At 36.9% G+C, this 22,511-nt stretch overlaps 1 protein-coding gene and 1 pseudogene across 1 annotated transcript in view; one reads left to right on the forward strand and one right to left on the reverse strand.

Annotated features, from left to right (window-relative positions):
• The window catches only part of HEATR5B (HEAT repeat containing 5B), a 98,434-nt gene that overhangs the window by 29,250 nt on the left and 46,673 nt on the right, over window positions 1-22,511 (forward strand). The window contains exons 17-22 of the mRNA XM_042933251.1: window positions 2,775-2,880; window positions 5,684-5,874; window positions 10,256-10,415; window positions 12,067-12,256; window positions 14,553-14,722; window positions 21,933-22,077. Of these exons, the coding sequence (XP_042789185.1) occupies window positions 2,775-2,880; window positions 5,684-5,874; window positions 10,256-10,415; window positions 12,067-12,256; window positions 14,553-14,722; window positions 21,933-22,077 (962 nt within the window). The remainder of the gene's footprint in view (window positions 1-2,774; window positions 2,881-5,683; window positions 5,875-10,255; window positions 10,416-12,066; window positions 12,257-14,552; window positions 14,723-21,932; window positions 22,078-22,511) is intronic.
• Window positions 7,430-8,138, reverse strand: LOC122216427 (annotated as a pseudogene).

Raw genomic sequence — 22,511 nt, forward strand, 5'->3', positions numbered from 1 at the left:
TAATGAATGTGAAGTCCATTCTCTAATAGTGTTTGTCTGTCATATGGTTTAGTCTGGGACTTAGGAAACTAAAGTAACAGGTTGTTTTTCTAATAGGAGCATTTTGGTTTGCTGTATTCTGTGTCCATAGACACTATCCCTAATTTTTGTAGGCATTTTATCTATTTATGGTGGTTTTCTCAAGAGGAAGAGTGAAAATGAATTAGTGTAAGACACTCATAGGTAACTTGTTTAACAAAATATGCTTTTAGGGGTGCCTGACTGGTTCATTCGGTGGAGCATGTGACTCTTGATCTCGGGCTTGTGAGTTCAAGCTCCACGTTGGATATAGAGACTACTTAAAAATAAAAAATCTTTTTAAACAATGCTTTTGAAACATTGTTAGGTTTGTGTATAAAGGTAACATAAATATAAAAAATAATGTAAATATTATCTTTAAAAAATGCATAGGTTACTTGGTTAATTGCTTTTTAATTTGAGGAGAAAAATTTCCATGTAAAATTTCACTTTACCCAGGTATCTTTAAGAACATTTGGTTGTCACATAAATGAAGAATATGAAAGGGGAAAGAATCTCATAAAGCATCTACTTTAATATCCTTGTTTTAAATCAGGAAATCTAGGTCTAAGAGTTTGTGGTTTGCCCAAAGTTACACAGCTAGTTATGAGAGCTGTAAGTAGAGTCCAGGGTTATTTTGACTATATTAACTCACTTTTGTAGAACAATTAAATAAATTACATTAACAATTAATAACTTAAATATCCAGTGATAGAGGAATGAGTCAATCAATTATGGAAGGTCAATAGGTTAGAATGTTTTTTTACATGGATAATGTTTTGATATGCTCCTTATACAATGTTAAATGATAAAAGTAAAATAAAAGGCAAGAAGTGATCCCAGTCCTGTATTTTAAAGAAAAGACCTGAGAGGAGCCTGGGTGGCTCAGTCGGGTAGGAGTCCGACTTTGGCTCAGGTTGTGATCTCACAGTTTGTGAGTTCGAGCCCTGCATTGAGCTCTCTGCTGTCAGCAAAGAGCCCACTTCAGATCCTCTGCCTCCTTCTCCCTCTGTCCCTCCCCCCCTCAAAAATAAATAAACATTAAAAATAATGATAAAAAAAAGACCTGAAAGAAAATGTATCTGAGGGTAAGAGTAGTTATTTCTGGATGTAATTTTTTGTTACTAATCTTCAAATTAAGTGAAACAAATATTTTATAAAAAAGAAAAAAACATTTTTTAAAGTAAGGTTTTTAGGGGCGCCTGGGTGGCTCAGTCGGTTGAGCGTCCGACTTTGGCTCAGGTCACGATCTCGCGGTCCATGAGTTCGAGCCCCGCGTTGGGCTCTGGGCTGACGGCTCGGAGCCTGGATCCTGCTTCCGATTCTGTGTCTCCCTCTCTCTCTGCCCCTCCCCCGTTCATGCTCTGTCTCTCTCTGTCTCAAAAATAAATAAACGTAAAAAAAAAATTTTTTTTTAAAAATAAAAAAAAAAATAAAGTAAGGTTTTTAAAAAGGTTATGTATTTGAGATCAGTCATAGGTAAATCATGCTTCCAGTAGTGTTGGAGACCCTGTGTGTCTTCTTATGTGTATGCTTGAAAGCAATGCCCAGTTTCCTCATCCTTAGAAGATGTGGATCTATGTCAGAGCAAGTACTAAGTAGTCAATCTTAGCCCCCAGTAACTCTCAGTGGAGTTTTACTGAAGGATTAGATGATTTCTTCCTATGTGATATTTGAAGAATACTTTGACCTGAGACCTATGGCCTATTGTAAATTGAGCTTAAATCCTTATAGTGACCTTAGGGAGATCCTGATTTCCTACTTTAGATCATAGTTATTTTGGTACTGAATCCAACATCCCGGATTCCTTCGCCCATCTGATTTATTTTTAGAAGAATCTGAAATCTCATTCTCTTTTATCGGAATAGTCTCAAATGGCTGTGATTTTTTTTTTTTTTTCTGACTGTCTCATTTAAAAAATTTGAAATAAAAAAAAATTCACTTCTGATTTTTTACATTAAAAGAAAAAAAAGACCAAAGCTAAATCCCTTCAAAAAACCTCCCAGTTGGGGCGCCTGGGTGGCTCAGTCGGTTGAGCGTCCGGCTTCATCTCAGGTCATGATCTCACGGTTCGTGAGTTCAAGCCCCATGTCGGGTTCTGCACTGACAGCTCAGAGCCTGGAGCCTGTTTCAGATTCTGTCTCCCTCTCGCTCTGCCCTGACCCTGCTTTGCTCTGTCTCTCTGTCTCTAAAATAAATAAACATTAAAAAAAATTTTTTTTTAAATAAAAATAAAAAAATAAAATAAAAACCTCCCAGTTAGCTTCTGAGAATAGGACATGAGGTACAGTTTTCTTCCATGTGAGTGTATTTTGAAAAGAAGAAAAAAATTATGCCTCATTTAAAAATTTCCAACTGAATCTTCTACACAGATGCAAAATTAATGATTGCTAATTCTGTTCAAGAAACCTTGAGCACCTACTGTATACCAGGCACTTTGTTAGATTCTGGCGTTAATGTTAACACTGAAATTATGACCTTATTTTGTTCATTGAAACTTAATATTTAGTCTCTTGCCTTGTTCCACTTAAAAACCGCATGCCCCTATATCAATTCAGGAGGAGCTCCGGTTTGAACCAGCTGCAGGAATGAAATAAAAATGAGACAGCGTGGGGCATTATTTGTTACCAATTAGCTTATACTCTTTTTATGTATCTTTTTTGAGCCATATTTGAATAAAAAGTATTGCTAATGTGATCTTTATTCTATTATCATAGATTACAGATGTTGGACCACTTTGCTGAATGCGTTAAACAAGCCAAAGGCGTCCGACAGCAGGCTGTGCAGCTTAATATTTTTACTGCTGTTCTTAGTGCACTAAAGGTATTTACTTTTAAAACATAAGTATTCTGGGGGCAACTGGGTGGCTCATTTGGCTGAGCATCTCTTAATTTTGGCTCAGGTCATGATCCCACCATTGTGGGAATAGCTCCGAGACGGGCTCTACACTGCATGTGGAGGCTGCTTAAGATTCACTCTCTTTCTGTCTTTGTCTCTCTGTCTCTCTCTCCCCACCCCCCTTCCCCCTCTCTCTCCCTCTCCCTTTCACCCTCTCTCTCCCTCTCCCTTTCACCCTCTCTCTGTCTCTCTCCCTTCGTTGGCCCCTCTCCCCCACTTGAACAAGTGTGTATGTTCTCTCTTTCAAATAAAATAAATAAAAATTAAAAAAAAAATAAGTATTCTGAACTAAGATTTTAATTAATGCCTTTAATTAGGCAGGTATATCTAGACCATTATGATGATTATATGTATATCACTGGAAAACTGTGTTTTTATATTAGTTTAACTAAATTATTAGAAACTATTTATTAGACTTATTGCAATTAAATAAGTGTTTTATAGTTTAATAATGTTAAAGTTCATTTTTTGATCTGATCTTTCAGATTTTATAAGTTCTAGTAAGTTCTCTTGGAATTTTCAAAGATGTCTGACTAATAAAATCTTGTATTCTACTTGAGGTTAACTAGATAAAGTTTGAGTTCCATTTGTGGTTTAGACCATAAATCAGGAGAGACTATGTTGTACAGCTGAAAAAAGGCTACATTTAGAGACTGTGTTCTGGTTTAGATCTCATAGGTTTATGTCTTAAGCAGTTCCTTAACCTTTTGAACCTCGGTTTCTGTATGTTTGAAGTGAAATAACCAATATTTTGCCTATCTCTCAGAGTTCATGCACTGTTCTATGCAGCCTATAGCCTCTCGTGACATATTTGAAAACTTTTTTATATTATTCAGCACTAAGCTTGTTATAAGGTTTACTGTTAAAATGGCAGCAAATACAAGTGTTTAAATGGGCGTGAATTAAATTGTGTTTTGTAAACATCAGGGCAAAGGGACATAGACATTGAATACAGAAATAGAAGTTTGTGTCATTTATATAACTATTAGTATATGCCCTATTTAGAGACCATCAGCTAATACGAACATCTGAGTTTTTTAAAAAAGAATTGAGTAGTCAGCCTTCCTTAGTGGTTGGAAGATGAATGAACCAACTGTAATATTGCTCTACAGTATACTTTTCTTCATAGATTTGCTTGCTAATGCCCCTGCTATGGCTAACATTTTCTCCAGGCACCATGAGTTGGATTTTTGGTCTCATGTAAGCTAAGTTCCATGTTCTAGGTGTACTTAGAACAGAGATATTAACATTTAATATGATGAACAAAGTGTGTTGATATTCAGTTACTGATTATTTTTACCTTATTTTATCTTTTTATATATATTGAATGTACTCTTGATGACATAATTATCTTCTCTGGAATTTTTATAGAAACATGTCAAATTTTCATACTCCTCAGCCTTTTTCCTTACCTAAAGTTCTAATGGTAAATGTCAATTAGTTGAATACCAGTTGACTTAATAGTATAGCATCCTTTATACATAAAAGCAATACTTTTATATAAAAAGCATTAGTCTTTGGATAAAGACACGTCCAGGGATTGTTCATCTTAGGGCTGATTGACTATAACCTTGTTATATATCATGTTGTGAATCATGTTTAGGAAAGTGATTAGTTTAACGGGTATTGATTCTAGGCATAATATATGCATATGAAAGATGGCTGAAGAAGGGGAGCAGGTAGGTGAATGGGTAACATAGGTGAAGGGGACTAAGAGGTACAAACTTTCAGTTACAAATAGGTCATAGGAATACAGCATGGGAAATATAGTTAATAATAGTGTAATAATATTGTACATTGTACATTGACCGATGGTGACTACACTTATCATGATGAGCATAGCTTAATGCGTAGAATTGTCTAATCATGATGTTGTACACCTAAAACTAGGTTTGTACAGTATGTCAACTGTACTTCAATTAAAACAAAAAGATGGTTGATACATAATACCCCTATTTTATAGCAGCATTATTTACAATAGCCAAGATATGGAAGCAGCCCAGGTGCCCATCAACTGGTGAATGGATAAAGAAGATGTGGTATATATACACAATGGAATGTTACTCAGCCATCAAAAATAATGAAGTCTTGTCATTTGCAGTGACATAGATGGAGCTAGAGAGTATAATGCTAAGTATAATAAGTCAGAGAAAGACAAATACCATATGATTTCACTCATGTGGAATTTAAGAAACAAAACAAGCAAAGGGAAAAAGAGAGAGAGAGAGAGAGAAACTACTCTTAACTATAGAGAGCAAACTGGTTACCAGAGGGGAGGTGGGTGGGCGGACGGGTGAAATAGGTGATGGGGATTAAGGAGTGCACTTGTCATGGTGAGCACTGGGTGATTAAAATAAAAACTTTAGGGGCGCCTGGGTGGCTCAGTCGGTTAAGCGTCCGACTTCGGCTCAGGTCATGATCTCACGGTCCGTGAGTTCGAGCCCCGCATCGGGCTCTGTGCTGACAGCTCAGAGCCTGGAGCCTGTTTCAGTCTGTGTCTCCCTCTCTCTCTGACCCTCCCCCGTTCATGCTCTGTCTCTCCCTGTCTCAAAAATAAAATGTTAAAATAAAAACTTTAAAAAATTAAAAAATAAAAGATGGTTGAAAAAAAGTGGGTGGAAATACATGTATATTTACAAAGATTGCAGCACATCTTTTTCTTTTATGTACTGTGAATTTTGAATTTGCCCCCTTCCCCCACCCCCTTTTTTGTTTTTAACAACCATAGGGCCTGGCTGAAAACAAAAGTACTTTAGGACCTGAGGAAGTTCGTAAATCTGCTCTGACTCTGGTTATGGGCGCTCTTGACAACCCAAACCCCATCTTAAGATGTGCAGCAGGGGAAGCTCTTGGAAGAATGGCTCAGGTGGTTGGGGAAGCAACCTTCATTGCTAGAATGGCCCAGTATAGCTTTGACAAGTAAGTGGGTCTTTTTACTGACAAGTAAGTTTCTCATAGAGACAAAGATGTCTTTTTAGTAGTCAATAATTATATTAACTGGGTGATATGCTTTCCACATGGTATAGCATATGACAAAATTTTGTGTGTTTTTTTATAATGATTTTAATTTTCAATGCAGTAATTGTTTAAACTCCAGAACCTGGGAAAGTTGTAATATTATAGGTACTTTTAAGGTGGTCAGGTTTCAGCCTTTGAATATTACATAATGGAATCAAGCAGATTGTTAATACAACCTCTCTTAGTTAGTTATATGTACTCTGCTCTGAAGACGTGTTCTGGAAGTCCCTTTCTCTTATCTCTGCTCCTTACATTACTCTTTTTGTTAATTATTCATTTTTTGGAATAAGCCATTCTTTTTATAACTGCCAGCAAGTTTATCATCTTTTAAATTATCCCTGAAATGGGAAAAGTTGGTGTTAGGTTTTAAGGATTTCTTTTTATATTAATTAAAAAGAGTGATCTCAGAGTTCCAAATAAGTATGATTAAGATGATGCCCTTATTAGTGACTCTTGGTTGGTTGTTAATCAGGTACTTAAAGTAGACAAGTTGAAAATCAAGTGTGGTCAAGAACTGATACTTGAGTTATGTAAATTAACCACTGTATATTTTGAGTACTAATTATACCAAACTAGGCCATAATCTTTAACGAGAGAGGTGGGGGGGAAGCAATGGTTGTGAAGCAGTAGTTCTGAATAAAAAGTATTTTCTGAATTCTTGGTTATATGAGAATGGCTTTTCCCTGTCTTCAGACATGAGCAACAATTTGATTATAGGGTAATGCCCCAGTGTGTTGTTTGAATCACTAAGGATAATATGAGCAAGCAGAAGATAAAATAGTCCCTGACACTCGATCTTCTGTAGGATGACTTTTACCATTTTCTAACAATAGATCAGTTTTGCTTTTCCAAGTATGTCATTGATTCTGAAATCCAACTTCCACTAAAGATTTTTTAAAATATACAACCAGTCTTACCTGTTTAATGATTTGTGCTCTGTTAATAATAGGTAAAATAGAAGTTTTACACATCCAATAACTTCAACAAACCCGAGGTGGAATAAAGACAAAAGAAAAGCATAGCATAATCAAATTTCATAAAGGCAGTGATAAAGAGAATGTCATAAAAGCAGCCAGTTGGGGGAAGACATCACGCAGAGGAACAAAGATAACAATTTCAGCAGGCTTCTGATTATAAACTATGCAAGCAAAAGGCAGTAGAGTGACCTAGAACTTTATAGCCAGTGAAAATACCTTTTTAAAACTGAAGTTTTAATAAAGACTTTAAGACTGTGAAAAGTTGGAAAATTCATTGCTTACACGGTGCACCATAAGACGTGTTAAAAGAAGCTTTTTGGAAAAAAAAAAAAAAGATGATAGTAGATGAAACTTTGAATGTAACATACAGAAATGAAGAGTGCCAAGAGTGGTAGGTATGTAGATAAATATAAAGACTTACTCTTTATATGTCTGTTTTAAAATGACCTATTATTTTATTCTCATTTATTTTTTATTATATTTTACTTTTGGTTATCGTTTAGTTTTTATTTCATAATCATAAATTTAACTCTGCAATCCAGCTAAACTTGGAGGGGAATAAGGAAATTATGGAACCCACAGAACTGCAGCGAGATACAAAGATTACAGCGAGAGCAGACAAGGGCAAAGCACTGCTCTCTTGAGCTACAGCAGGAATGGTCTGGTAGTTAAGATAAAACACAAGTCAAATTTAATAGATTTGTCCACAGTCAGCAATGGTGATCTTCTTTCTAGTCTTGCCATTCCTGGACCCAAAGCGCTCTGTGGCTTCCACAATATTCATGTCCTCTTTCACTTGCCAGAGACCACATACTTGCCATCCAACCACTTACTCTTGGCAATGCGGATGAAAAAACTGTGAACTGTTGTGTTGGGTCCAGCATTTGCCATGGACAAGATTCCAGGATCCCTATGCTTCAGGATAAAATACTCATCATCAAATTTCTCCCCATTGATGGACTTGCCACCAGTGCCATTATGGTATGCCAAGTCACTGCCCTGACACATAAATCCCAGAATAATCCCATGAAAGCAGGAACTTGTATAACCAAATCTTTTCTCCCCAGTGCTCAGAGCATAAAAATTTTCTACTGTTTTTCAAACTTTGTCTGCAGACAGCTCCAAGGTGACACAGCCCAGGGGCTTACCATCCATGGTGATGCTGAAGAACATGGTGGAGTTGACCATGGCTGAGTGGCACAGGCAGCTCCTGGGCAACAGAGTTTGCAAGCTATTTTTAGTCGCATTTTTTAAATGCCTTGGGAAGATAATTGACCCTTTCATGTAAAAATGATAATGTATGGTAGGATTTTAATAGAGAGAGAAGTAAAAATACATGACAGCAGTGCAAAGAATGGGAAGAGGAAATGGTGGCATACTCTGTGTACAATATACATGAAAAAATATAATATTCTTTGAAGGTATATCATAATGGGTTAGAAATGTATAATGTAAACTCCAGAGATCCTACTAAAAAACAAAAATGTATAACTAATAAACCAATAGTGGAGATAAAATGGTTTATTAGTTATACATTTTTGTTTTTTAGTAGGATCTCTGGAGTTTACATTATACATTTCTAACCCATTATGATATACCTTCAAAGAATATTATATTTTTTCATGTATATTGTACACAGAGTAATAAACCAATAGTGGAGATAAAATGGAATAATAAAAAATACTAAATCCAAAAGAAGATGGAAAGAAGGAAAAAGAAACAAACTGATGTGACAGAGCACGAATAGCAATATGGGAGACTTAAACCCAACCTGCTGATAATTACATTAAATATAAATGGTCTAAACATTACAAGTAAAAGTTAAAATTTGTCATATTGGATAAAAAGCAAAATCTAACTGAATGCTATCTACAAGAAACCCCTTTAACTCTAAAGAAAGAAATAGGTTAAAAGTAAAAGGATAGGGATAATATACCAGGAAAACACTAACTCAAAGGAAGCTAGAGTGGCTCTGTTATTATCAGAAAAAGTAGATTTTGTAACAAAAATTGTTACCAGAATAAATGAGTGCTTTCATAATGATAAGAGGACCAATTCCCCCAAGAATACATAGCAATTCTCAATGTATATGTATCTTATGATATAGTTTTAAAATACATGGAACAAAACCTAATAGAAGTGAAAGTAAAATAGACAAGTCTAAAATTATATTTGGTGATCTCAGCATTCCTGTCTCAGTAACTAATAGAACAGACACTCCGATTATTAAAAATGTAGATTTTACCAACGCTGTCATCTAGCTTGGCCTACTGACATTTGTAGAATACTTTACAAAAGAAGCAATATACATTCTGCCTTTCTCTCTCTCTCTCTCTCTCTCTCTCTCTCTCTCTCTCTCTCTCTCCTTATTCTCCTTATTCTCCTTATTCTCCTTATTCTCCTTATTCTCATAATTCTTTTTTAAAAAATCAGGTTTGTATTTCATAGAGTTTTTCTATTGTCTCTCCATTTTCTCTTCCACTGATTTCTGCTTTATTTTTATAACTTGCTTCATTATGCTTACTTTCAGTTCAGTTTACTTTTCTCTTTCTAGATTCTGAAGGTGGAGGTTTAGATAATTCATTTAAAACCTTTCTTCTTTTCTAATACAAGGATTTTGATGCTATAAATTCACCTTGATACACACTTTAGCTGCATACCATAAATTCTGATACGTTTTATTTCCTTATTGGCTCAATTAATTATCTATCTTGGTAAATGTTCTATGGATACTTGAAAAGAATTACCATTGGTGAATTTTATTTTATATAAATATATCCCAATAAAGCTTATTTTTTAAGTAATCTGCAATATCTTCTTTTTATATTTTTTAATTCATTAGATATATTTCACAAAGAAAAAGACTGATGCATGTTAAAGAGGTTCAGATCATAATTATAGAGAATTTCTTCAGTTAACATTTTCTGTAATTTTGTAATTTCTGTAATCTAAATTTTTAGATTTTTAAAACCAGTTATAAAAGCAATTCGTGTTTATTTAAAACACCCATAATAAAAATATGTTTCAAATGATTCTTAACTTTTCAAGGAATAATAAATGTTAAAAACTGAGAAGTGGTGATTCTTCTTTCAGATTTTCTCTAAACTTAAAATGAAATATGTGACTTTAGCCAACCATTTTAAATTAATCTCTGACTCTTGGTAGGGAGTGGAGAAAGAAGTAATCATGATTGTAGTCTTTTCTGATTTCCACAATAAATCCTGTTTGTGGTGTGACTCATAAGCTTGTTATTGTCATAGGGAAATAGAAAGGCCAGTTCCTGAAGCATATAATTATTTTCCCAGGTTGAAATCAGCCCGAGATGTTGTATCCAGAACTGGGCACTCATTGGCCCTGGGTTGCTTGCATCGTTATGTTGGTGGTATCGGCTCAGGACAACATCTGAAAACCAGTGTCAGCATTTTATTGGCTCTAGCACAAGATGGAACATCCTCGGAAGTCCAGGTATAATGCTGATTTTGTTTTTATTTATGACATTTTTATGACATTTTTAAATAATATTTTTAGGACTGTCATTTGTTTTATAAAATAGTAATGATTCTTATAATTTGTTTGGAAAAATGTTACTAGGGTCTTTGTTTTATGAGTTTGATTTGTAAAACTGTAGAACAGGAATTTGTATTTTAACCTAGTCTTAAATCTGTCTTATTCTGGGAATTTAACCCATTCACATATATTTCTCGAAATATAGTTTCTTTTTATTAATTTACTATCTTTTGTACTTGTTTCCTTTTTTTTTGCATTTCCTTACATTTGCTAAGTTTTTGTTGTTGTTGTTGTTGTTGTTGTTGTTGTTGTTTTTGAGAGAGAGCAAGAGCAGGGGAAGGGCAGGGAGAGAGGGAGACACAGAATCCAAAGCAGGCTCCAGGCTCCAAGCTGTCAGCACAGAGCCCAACGCAGGGCTCGAACCCACAAACTGAGATCATGACCTGAAGTCAGACGCTTAACCAAATGAGCCACCCAGGCGCTCCACATTTGCTGAGTTGATCAAGTTTGTTTTAATGGCTATCCTGTCTCTCTTCCCACTCAGACACCAGTCCAAGTCTGGGTTCTTTGGTTGAATTTTTAAGTGTTCTCCTGGAATTTTTGTTTGTTTATGCTCGAACATTTTATATACAAATAAATACAACCACAACGAAAGGCAAGAGCTTCACATGTCTGAAAACATACTACACTAAGGATTTGCCACCATGCACTGATGCACCTAAAAATATTACGAGTATATGACTATAGTAGCATTCAGCTTGCCAGCTTCATACTGGGACTGTAAGTTGGGAGAAGAAACAATTCAGTTGCCATTACTACATACCATTAGTTTGTTGATAAATTAATTCCTTCACAGTTAGACAAGAAGCAGTAAATCCGGCAGAGGCTTCCAGTCTACAGGCTTAGTTTGCCTTTGACTTCTTGGTAAAAGTTTCCAGCTGTGTAAAGCAGCCCAAAATTCCCAAAAAGGTTAGAAACAAAAGTTAAGTAAGCTTATTACTTGTTAGGCGCTACACTTTTTTTAAAAAAAAAATTCTGTTTTCACAGTAGACTGCGAGATGAACTGCGAGATCATGACCTGAGCTGAAATCAAGAGGTGGAGGCTTAACCAGCTGAGCCATCCAGGCACCCCTACATGATTCTTTTTATATGAGAGGACATTTTACTATAATTTGTATCAATTGCATTCCCTCAGCACTACTGTATGTCTGCACAAGAAGACTACAGTAGATATTCTTAAGTTTTCCCTAATTTGTCTTCTGTTTTAAGAATCCTAACTCAAGGAGCATCTGCGTAGTTCAGTCAGTTAAATGTCCCAACTTTTGATTTTAGCTCAGGTCATAATCTTACGGTTCACAGGATCGAGCCCTGTGTCGGCCTCTGCACTGCACGGATCCTGCTTGAGACTCTCTCTCTCTCTCTCTCTCTCTCTCTCTCTCTCTCTCTCTCTCTCTGCCCCTACCCCATTTGCATGTGCACGCTCTCAAAACAAATAAATAAACTTTTAAAAAAGTAAGATGTTAGTAGTTACTAAAATTTAAGTTAAAAAAATCAGCTCAGTATACTCTAATTATTCCTTACAACTAAATGAAATTATATTTCATTCCAGACATGGTCTCTTCATTCACTTGCTCTTATAGTGGATTCTAGTGGCCCAATGTATCGTGGATATGTGGAGCCAACATTATCTCTAGTTCTTACCTTGCTGTTGACTGTTCCACCTTCACATACAGAAGTTCATCAATGTTTGGGTAGATGTTTGGGTGCCATAATAACTACGGTTGGCCCTGAGCTACAAGGTGAGTGAATTCATCTTAAATGAAAGGAACTACATTTTGCTGTCTTTCAGTTTCCTGCATGTCACTATCATGTTGCTAAATGAAAACTTATAATAATAATAATAATAATTACTATGTACTGAATGCTTGTTATTTACCAAAGACCTATGACTCTTCTTTTTACATATGGTATTTAATCTAATGCGTACACCATACCTATAACTGACTGTTATTTGAAGTTTTGAGCAGAGACAGCCTTTCCAAATTATATTTTACCTGGATCCCCATGAAGACAAGATGAAAGTGGAGTCCCTGTGTCCCGGAGTGCCATCCACTTGTCTTCATGGACTTTTGCTTCACTGTTTTCTTTGAACTCTAAAGCTCAGGATCAAAGTTTGAAAACCCACTGCAATAAAGGGGATAATATTATGTAATTTCTCTGTGAGGAAGCAAACTCAGAGAAGATAGGTATGATCCTAAGGCCCGCATTCTAACCACACAATTCCACCGACATAACTTTACTAAAGGTTGAATGAAACATACAAGGCAGAAAATTACTGTGAATTTATCCTGAATGTACCAGCCATTTTCAAAATTTTCACTTTTTTCCCATCATTCAGTAAATGCTTTAAGTGGGTCAAGATGTTTATACACATTATCTCATTTAACTTTGACAACATCCTGAGATAGGTATATCACTCCATTTTATAGATGGAACTCTAAGGCTGGGAGAGGTTAAGAACTTTTCCAAGTTTTGTATAGCCAGCAAGTGGTTGGAGCCAGAGGTGAAGCCCAGATCAGTTTCCTTTGCATGCATTCTTAACCACTCTGCTGTCTGTGTTGCCTCCATCCAGACAGATATTTTAAAAAAAGAAGCCGTGGGGCGCCTGGGTGGCTCAGTCGGTTAAGCGGCCGACTTCGGCTCAGGTCATGATCTCGCGGTCCATGAGTTTGAGCCCCACGTCGGGCTCTGTGCTGATGGCTCAGAGCCTGGAGCCTGTTTCAGATACTGTGTCTCCCTCTCTCTGACCCTCCCTCGTTCATGCTTTGTCTCTCTCTGTCTCAAAAATAAATAAACGTTAAAAAAAAAAAAAAAAATTTTTTTAAATAAAAAAAATAAAAAAAAGAAGCCGAAATAAAAAGATCTTAATGAAGAATGCTAGAAAGTGGAAAATACGTGATTTAGACATGTCTTTTTTCTTGGACTCAGTGTCCTCTTTGAGAAAGTTGATAATTCTTTCTTTCAGTGTTATCATAAGGATATACACAGGATAAATATACAACTTTGATTAAACATAGGTGTTTACCAAGTGCTTTCTAATGCAGTGATAAGGAGGCAATGTGTATTTCAAATTAGAAGTGACCCTATGATTTCCTTATGTCTATAAAATTATTTTTTATTTTACATTGGCAAAAGTTTGAAATCACTTATATTAGGCAATTAAGCCATTTTTTTTAAGGTTTATTCATTTTTTTTTTAAGAGACAGAGACAGAGATGGGGCGCCTGGGTGGCTCAGTCGGTTGGGCGTCCAACTTCGGCTCAGGTCATGATCTCGCGGTCTGTGAGTTCAAGCCCCATGTCGGGCCCTGGGCTGATGGCTCAGAGCCTGGAGCCTGCTTCCGATTCTGTGTCTCCCTCTCTCTCTGCCCCTCCCCCGTTCATGCTCTGTCTTTCTCTGTCTCAAAATAAATAAAACGTTAAAAAAAAAAAGAGAGACAGAGACAGAGCATGAGTGGGGGAGGGGTAGAGAGAGAGGGAGACACAGAATCCGAAACAGGCTCCAGGTTCTGAGCTGTCAGCACAGAGCCCGATGTGGGGCTTGAACCATGAACTGTGAGATCATGACCTGAGCTCAACCAGCTGAGCCACCCAGGCGCCCTGGCAATTAAGCCATTTTTATACAGATAGTATATAATACTACAATTATTTTTCCTATCTCTGTAAAAATTTCCATTAATCTTCTTAGGAAAATATAATTTAAAGTTATTAAATACTGTCGTGATAATATTGGTTGAACAGAGAAACAGAATGAGGAATTTTCTGTCTCTTTCAAATAAAACAATGATGGATTTAAAAGACAACATAGTTTCCTAGGGAGTATATGTAAACCTAGCTAAACCTGGAGGGATATATTGTTGTCATCGATAGACAATCATGTTTTGAAATCATTTCTATGGACTTCGTAGACTTTTTGTCTTCAAAACTGTCTGTACAGTAATCAGAAAGAGAGGTTATTTAGAAGACAGTTGTTTTCTAGGAATATTTTTGGTAATACTAATAATTGTGTTTTGCATTTTCTTGTATTTTTCGATTAGGGAACGGAGCAACAATTTCCACCATTCGTTCTTCTTGTTTGGTGGGTTGTGCCATAACCCAGGACCATTCAGATTCCCTTGTTCAGGCTGCTGCCATTTCTTGCCTTCAGCAGCTTCACATGTTTGCACCACGACATGTCAACCTATCTAGTCTTGTTCCTAGCCTGTGTGTAAGTATAAAGCTGCTTCGTTTATATATTTATTTATTTAATATTTTCAAAGTTTATTTATTTTGAGAGGGACAGAGACAGCACAAGCGGCTGGTGGGGGGAGGGGGTGCGGTTGGCAGAGAGAGAGACAGAGAGAGACAGAGAGAGACAGAGAGAATCCCAAGCAGGCTGTCAGCACCAAGCCAAACGTGGAGCTCGAAATCCCAAACCGTGAGATCATGACCTGAGCCGAAACCAAAAGTCAGATGCTCAACTGAATGAGCCACCCAGGCACCCCTCATTCATGGATTTATTTAGAGAGCCCCAGATTTGTTTCCCAAAAGATTAAATTAGACCCAAAACAAAAAATGGAAGTTTCCTAGATTGTGAATCTTAGAGATTCAGCTTCAGTAGTCATTTTATGACTGTTCGTTTTATTTACTGGTTTCCTTTTTCACCTTTTAAGAAATATTTTGATGAGCTGTTTATGTCTTGGCTAAGGATGTATCATATTTTTAGCTTTTCCCATTCAGAATTTTGTCTCCTGAAGTTTGATTGATAACTTCTGAGGGGCAATTGCTGTCATCACAGTCATTAATCTGTTCACTTAATAAATACTTATTGAGAAACTGCCATATGTCATGTACTATGCAAAGTACTGGGAATACATTTTATAGATGAGACAAGATGAAGTTTCTGTCATATAAAATTTATAGTTTACAAGGGAACATGGCCAATAATAATTTACCAATATGACAATTGCTAGAAAGGGCTATAGGAAAACATGTAACAGGGAGCCTGTCAGAATCCAGGCATTCAGAAAAGATTTCCCTGAAAAAATGATATTCAAGGTGTGATAAATAAGAGTTAGTTTGAGAGAAAGCATGGTATTGGTATAGACAGCATTTATTTTTAGGGAGAGAGAAAAATGTGAAAGGCCCCAAGATGGGAAGGAGTGTGATACATTCAAGAAACTGTTTAGTCAGTGTGGTTAGGCTGAGAGAGAAGGGGTGGATAGGGCCCAGGCACAGGATGAAGCTGGACAGTTAGCCAGGTGAGAGATCATGCAGACTTTCTAGATGTAGTAAAACTTTGGACTTTTTTGGCTTTGAGAATTACGGTGGGGCGCCTGGTGGCTCAGTTGGTTAAGCGTCCAACTTCAGCTCCAGTCATGATCTCATGGTCCATGAGTTCCAGCCCCATGTCAAGCTCCGTGCTGATAGCTCGAAGCCTGGAGCCTGCTCTGAATTCTGTGTCTCCCTCTCTGTCTGCCACTTCCCCACTCACACTCTGTCCCCCTTTCAAAAATAAGTAAACATTAAAAAAAATTTTTTTAAAAAGAGAGAGAAATACAGTGGTCTAGGAGAGAGATGGTAATGACTTGCTCCCTATTAGTAGCAATGAGAATGCAGAAAAATAAATGGATTTGAGTGATGTTTAAGAGAAAGAATCAGTGCAATTCGCTGATTAATGGGCTGTAAGGAAAAAGGAGAAGGATATAATCCAAGTTCCTGACTTGCACATAGTAATGTAATTTTCTGAGATTGGTAACACCAGAATAGGAGAAGGTTGGGAAAGGTGGATGTATGAATTCAGTTTTAGACATTTAGTTAGTTTCATGAGCTAGAGCTCAGAAAAGAGAAGTCTGGTTGGAAAGGTAAATTTGGGAGGCATAAGCATTTAGATGGGCAATAAATACAGAAGTAGATAAGATCACCAGGGAGAGTGCTGCATGAGGAACCCAGCATATAACATTTAGGGAAAGAAAAAGAATCAGGAAAAATATGAAGCAATCTGAGTGGTTAAAGGAAAAATAGAGTTTGTAGTGTTCACGGAAGCCAAGTGGATTAGAGGAGTGGGCTGCTATAACATATTGTTAAGAGATAAGAATGAGAGCTATAATGTGTCCTTTGACTTTTGTCACATGATGGCTTTAGCAAGAGCTCATCTTGCAGAGTGGTACCAGTGGAAGCCCAAATACATTGGGCTAATGGTGGGATATGAATAGAAACTTCTTTCCAGAAGTTCACTTTGTAGGAGAGGACTGAGGACAGTAGGTCAAGGGGGAGATGGACTTTTTCTCCTATGGTAGTGAGATGTGAGGGTTTAAATGCTGAGGGGATGGAACCAGTAGGGTGGGAGAGTTTAAGGTGTGGGGCGGAGAGTGGAGAGATAATTAATCACCCAAGGTTTCTAATGGGATAAACTTCTCAGGGCACAAGGAAGAGAATCTCTCTCCCGGTACAGCATGAAGAAAGGGGGAGAGGATGAGTGTACATCCAGATGAGTTTATGGATTTGGTGGCTTGAAGTTGGGGGGTTATCATCCAATGACTTTTACTTTCACGTAAAAGGGAAGATAAGTTTTATGAACAAAAGAGCAAAGAAGAGGGCCAGAAATTTGACAGGAGTAGGATGTGGGAGATTGAACTAACTGGAGACATAGGAGTTTCTGTGGTAGGACTAAGGCTTCAGCGGAGAATAGTGACCCTTTTGGCTCCAGTGTGTGATTTGTAATGGTAGCAGTTCACCTTGTAGGATTTTTCTCCAAAACCTGTAATCAACTGAGCTCAGTCACTGAGCAGCCAGATAGATGCTTTGGTACGTTCATGGTTGGACTTTGGCCAAGTAGGTTCAGTTAAATGACAGCAGGATGAAAGAAATAAGGATACTAACAAGATAGTGCTGAGATTATGAGCTCTCATTTCAGTAAAGGAGGAAGGAAAAGACAGTATGAGGCTGATATACAAGGAGAAAGAAAGGCGCTACAGATGTAACCATGGGAGGATATTGCTGAGAAAAAGGGAGGAGGTTACCCAGAATGAGGTGAAGGGACTGAAAGGCCAACATATTAGTTGTTAGATCTGATGTGGTATATTTAACGGACGCAATAAGGTTTGCTCTTGTTTCACCGTAGACCAGGGGAATGTGAATCCGTCCTAGACCATCCCAGAATCTGAGAGTGCTGCAGGGCAGAAACCAGATGCACATGAAATGTGTACAAAAAACATCCGCAAAGAAAATAGTCGATTAATAGTTCATGTCTGATTGCATTCTGCAACAAGATACGTAGCATCCTGCCAAAAACCATGGTTTAATGCCTAAGCTCCGAGGGCATTGATGGCATCTCTTGAGCAAGGTGACTCTGTTACGTGATACAGCTTAGGTTACTGACAAACGTAGGTTACTGACAAAACACAGACATGTATTCTTTAGGTTGTCTGATTCCTCTCTCCATTTTTTTCTCCTTAAATATAATTATACTATGGCATTGACCTTATGAAATAGAGCACATTTAAGAGGATCTGGTAAAGTAATAACATGAGTTTCTTTATCTCAGTGGAGGTTATCAATAAGCCACAGGCTGTGCAATGAGCCTCAAAACTGATTCCCTTGGCAGAACACCAAGGGTTTTATTACAAGGTGTGTTGGAGCACTTTCCTGAACCTCTTCCAAGAGGCTAAGTAGTGAGATTTCAGGTAGTTGGTTGGAAGGAGGTGGCTTGGCAGGGTAGCGATGAGAAAAGGGGCCATGCAAGGGGTTGTCTTGTTTCCACATTGCCAAAAGCCCCTGTGCTGTCTCCATACCAGGTCTTTCAACACTGAAAATTAGTCCACACGTGGGTTCATCCAAATTAGTGAAATCGGTTCAGATTTTTACAAATTTCATGTTTATTCCTACTCAATCATTGCCATCAGAAATGGCAATATTATGTGATACCATGTGTAATACCTCACACAAATGAAATGTGATTTATTTTTTCAGCAAATGTATTGAGAGGTGAGTTTCACCATAGTAATCTTTAAGTGACATAAAAGTGTTAAAATTTGTGTGATGTTAGAACTATTCAAAATGTGTCTTTGAAAGAACAACCACCACTCTGAAGCATTGTTATTTCCCTCTTGGCAAGCAACTGCTTTTCTACCAGGCGACCACAGTTACTCACTCTCCCGTCCTGACAGAAGTATTCCACACATAGGCATTGATGTCATCTGGGGTAGTTGTAGGAAATGTCAGTGAGAAAAAGACTTGAACTGAATGCCCAGGTCATCAGTGTCAGAGCAGGGACGTCCAGTTGTCCAGGATGTATATGCGGTGGGTGCAACAAGAGATAGTAAGATGATGTAAAGTATAAAATAACAGGCATTTTTATAGAAAGGTGGAGGTCTACTGTAGGAGTAAGCAACACAATGTTCCTGAAGTTTGTGAAATATAAGACAAAAAAGTTTCTTTGGAAAACAATTAGGCATAATCTAAACTAGTTTAATATATGCATATGCTATGACCCAGAAACTTCACTCTTTTTTTTATAGGCTTTTTTTTTTTTTTTTTACATTTATTTATTTTGAGAGAAAGAGAGTGTGTGAGCGGGGAGGGGCAGAGAGAGAGGGAGAGAGAGTATACCAAGCAGACTCCGTGCTGTCTACGCAGAGCCTGATGCGGTCTCAATCTCAGGAACTGTGAGATCATGACCTGAGCTAAAATCAAGAGTAGGCCGCTTGGGGCACCTGGGTGGCTCAGTCAGTTGAGTGTCTGACTTCAGCTCAGGTCATGATCTCACGGTTCTTGAGTTCGAGCCCCATATTGGGCTTGCTGCTGTCAACACAGAGCCTGCTTCAGATCCTCTGTCCCTCTCTCTGCCCCTGCTCCACTCATGCATGCGTGCGCGCCCTCTTGCGCTGTCTCTCTCTCAAAAATAAACATTAAAAAAAAAAAAAGAGTAGACACTTAACCAACTGAGCCATCCAGGTGCCCCCAGCAACTTCAGTCTTAAGTAAATAGCTGAAAGAAATACATGCAGATGTGTGCCAAAATACATGTGCAGGAATGTTCATTGATTGGTTATTCAGAATAGCCAAAACCCAGAAATGACCTATATGTCTACCAGTGAGCAGTGGATAAATAGTGATATAATATTCAACAGAACACTACACAGCAATAAAAACAAACTGAAATGTAGTTACTTGGATGAATCTCACAGATAAATTTCTGAGAAGTCGGACATAAGAGCACATTACATAGTTCCATTTATATAAAGTTCAAGAGCAGGCTAAATGAAACTATAATGATGGAAGTCACTATAGATTCTCATTATCTCTAAGGAGCTAGGGAGGGACATTAGGAAGCCACATATTTTTAGCAAATATTGATTCAAACAAATATGTCTTTATTTTACCTGATTTACAGTGACTGTAAGACACCATCGATTGTAATTTGCATCTCTAATACTAGAGATGTTAAAATGGAAAAAAAATATATATGCCTCAGAATCACTAAAATGGAGTATTAAAAGTACTTTGAAAACAAAAGTGTTCTATTTTTTTCTCTTCAGCTCTCCCAATCAACATTTGTTGAATGTATTTTCTTAGCTACAATTCTTTTTTTTTTAATATTAAAAAAAATTTTTTTACGTAAACTCTGTGCCCAACATGGGGCTTGAACTCACGACCCCAAGATAAAGAGTTGCATGGTGTATAGACTGAGCCAGCAAGGCACCCCTCTTAGCTACAATTCTATTTAGTTGCAACTAAATTAAATTTTTATGATGTTTTGTTTATATATATTTAATCATATGATTCTTACCACAATCATGTAAGATAGGGTGGGTATTGTCCCCAATGTACACATGAAAAGGCAGAAACTCTGAGAGACTAAGTGACTTGTTCTTTGCATCTCATGTGACCATGCTTAAGCTTTCTAATTAGAGGATATTTGAAAGTTCCAAAATGTCTTAATTTTAAGGAAATGGAGTGAATAAAACATTTTATTGAAAAAAATCTGTCAGGTTTTCTCTCCTCAGTTATATATATATATATATATATACACATATATATATATATATACACACACACATATATATATATATACACACATATATATATATACACACACACATATATATATATACACACACATATATATATATACACACACACATATATATATATATCTTAAATACTTGGTATAAGTTTCACGGGCTATGAATTTTATGCAAATATATCTGGAATTAAAAATGCTATATTGGTAGTATAAAAATATACTATCTAGCATTGTGAAGGGGTGGTGTATTCCATATAATTATTCCCCCTTTCGCTATTTCTGGATGAGATTTTTTTCTAACATATATTACTTACATTTCTTATCTCCTTGCTTAAAAAGTAGCTCATGGGACCTAATTTAATATTTTCTTGGTGAATCAGCTTTATAGTAATAATAACTAATCTGTATTGAGTAAGTATGTCAATCATTGTTCTAAGCAAAATACTTGCATTAACTTATTTTATTTTCACTATATTCCTGCAAAGAATTACTCTCCACATTTTGCATATGGACAAACAAGGCACAGAGAGGTTAAGTAACTAGTCGAAGGTCACACAGAAGTAAATGACAACCAAGATTCAAACCCAATCTAGCAATCAGAGCACAAGCAATCAGAGCACAAGCTCTTAATCATCATGTTATGCTGTGTCTTATACTTCATGTATTAAAGTGTGCTGCATTGATTCTTTCAATGTCTTTCAGGATCTTTTGAGATGAAAAACAATTCTTTTCCAAAAGGACCCATTTTGGAATTTTTTCCAGGTGTAAATATTGGCTTGATTTTTTTAATTTTAATAAACAACCCTTCTTTGCTTTCATTCCTTGCTAACTTTTCATTGACTGCATATAATCTTTATGCACTTAACAATTTTTAAATTTTTTTTATGTTTATTTATTTTTGAGACAGAGGGAGACAGAGCGTGAGTGGGGGAGGGGCATAGAGAGAGGGAGACTCAGAATCTGAAACAGGCTCTGGGCTCTGAGCTGTCAGCACAGAGCCCAATGCGGGGCTCGAACCCACGAACCATGAGATCATGACCTGAGCCGAAGTCGGATGCTTAACCGACTGAGCTACTCAGGCACCCCTGCAGTTAAAAATTTTGGATGACAACATTTAGTAGGACCGTGTGTAAAACAAGATGTGCAAGAGATCCATCTGGATTTTTATGTAAGTGTATTGTATGGTCTTTAGTGACCAGGTCTTGGGACAGTTGTTTTGGCCACTAAAATATTCCTTATATGCTTTATTGGTATTATTATTTTTCCAAAAGGCCATTTATTTGGCTATATATTTAACAACTGATGTTGTTCAATGAAGAGCCTCTTCCCAAGTAAAGTGTTAATATATATTCATTAGGTAAATGAGATCACAATGTTTTTAAAAAAATTGTCTAATATGTTATGGTTTACAGGTTCACTTATGTAGTTCCCATTTGCTGCTTCGACGCGCAGCCGTGGCTTGTCTCCGGCAGCTCGCCCAAAGAGAAGCTGCGGAAGTGTGTGAATATGCCATGAGCCTAGCCAAAAATGCAGGTGACAAGGAGAACAGTGGTACTAGTAAGTTACCTTATCGGTCATTATTCTTTTTGTTTAAATACTTAACCATTTCACAGGAGTATTGCTCTTTAAGTAACATTTTTGCTTTCAAGGATAGTCATTCTTCCTGTCCTTTTAAATAAAATAAAACCATTATCACTTAGAAAACACCTCCAGTGTAGTTTTTAGAAAGATTTTTTTAATGCTTATTTATTTACTTATAATTTTTTAATGTTTTTATTTATTTTTTAGAGAGAGAGAGCAAGTGGGAGAGGGGCAGAAAGAGAGAGAGGGAGACATAGAATCTGAAGCAGGCTCCAGGCTGCGAGCTGTCAGCGCAGAGGCTGATGCAGGGCTCGAACCCATAAGCCGTGAGATCATGACCTGAGCCAAAGTCAGACGCTCAACTGACTGAGCCACCCAGGCGCCCCATAAATGTTTATTGATTTTTTTGA

Source organism: Panthera leo, chromosome A3 (genome assembly GCF_018350215.1).
Source record: "Panthera leo isolate Ple1 chromosome A3, P.leo_Ple1_pat1.1, whole genome shotgun sequence".
Lineage (NCBI taxonomy): Eukaryota > Metazoa > Chordata > Mammalia > Carnivora > Felidae > Panthera > Panthera leo.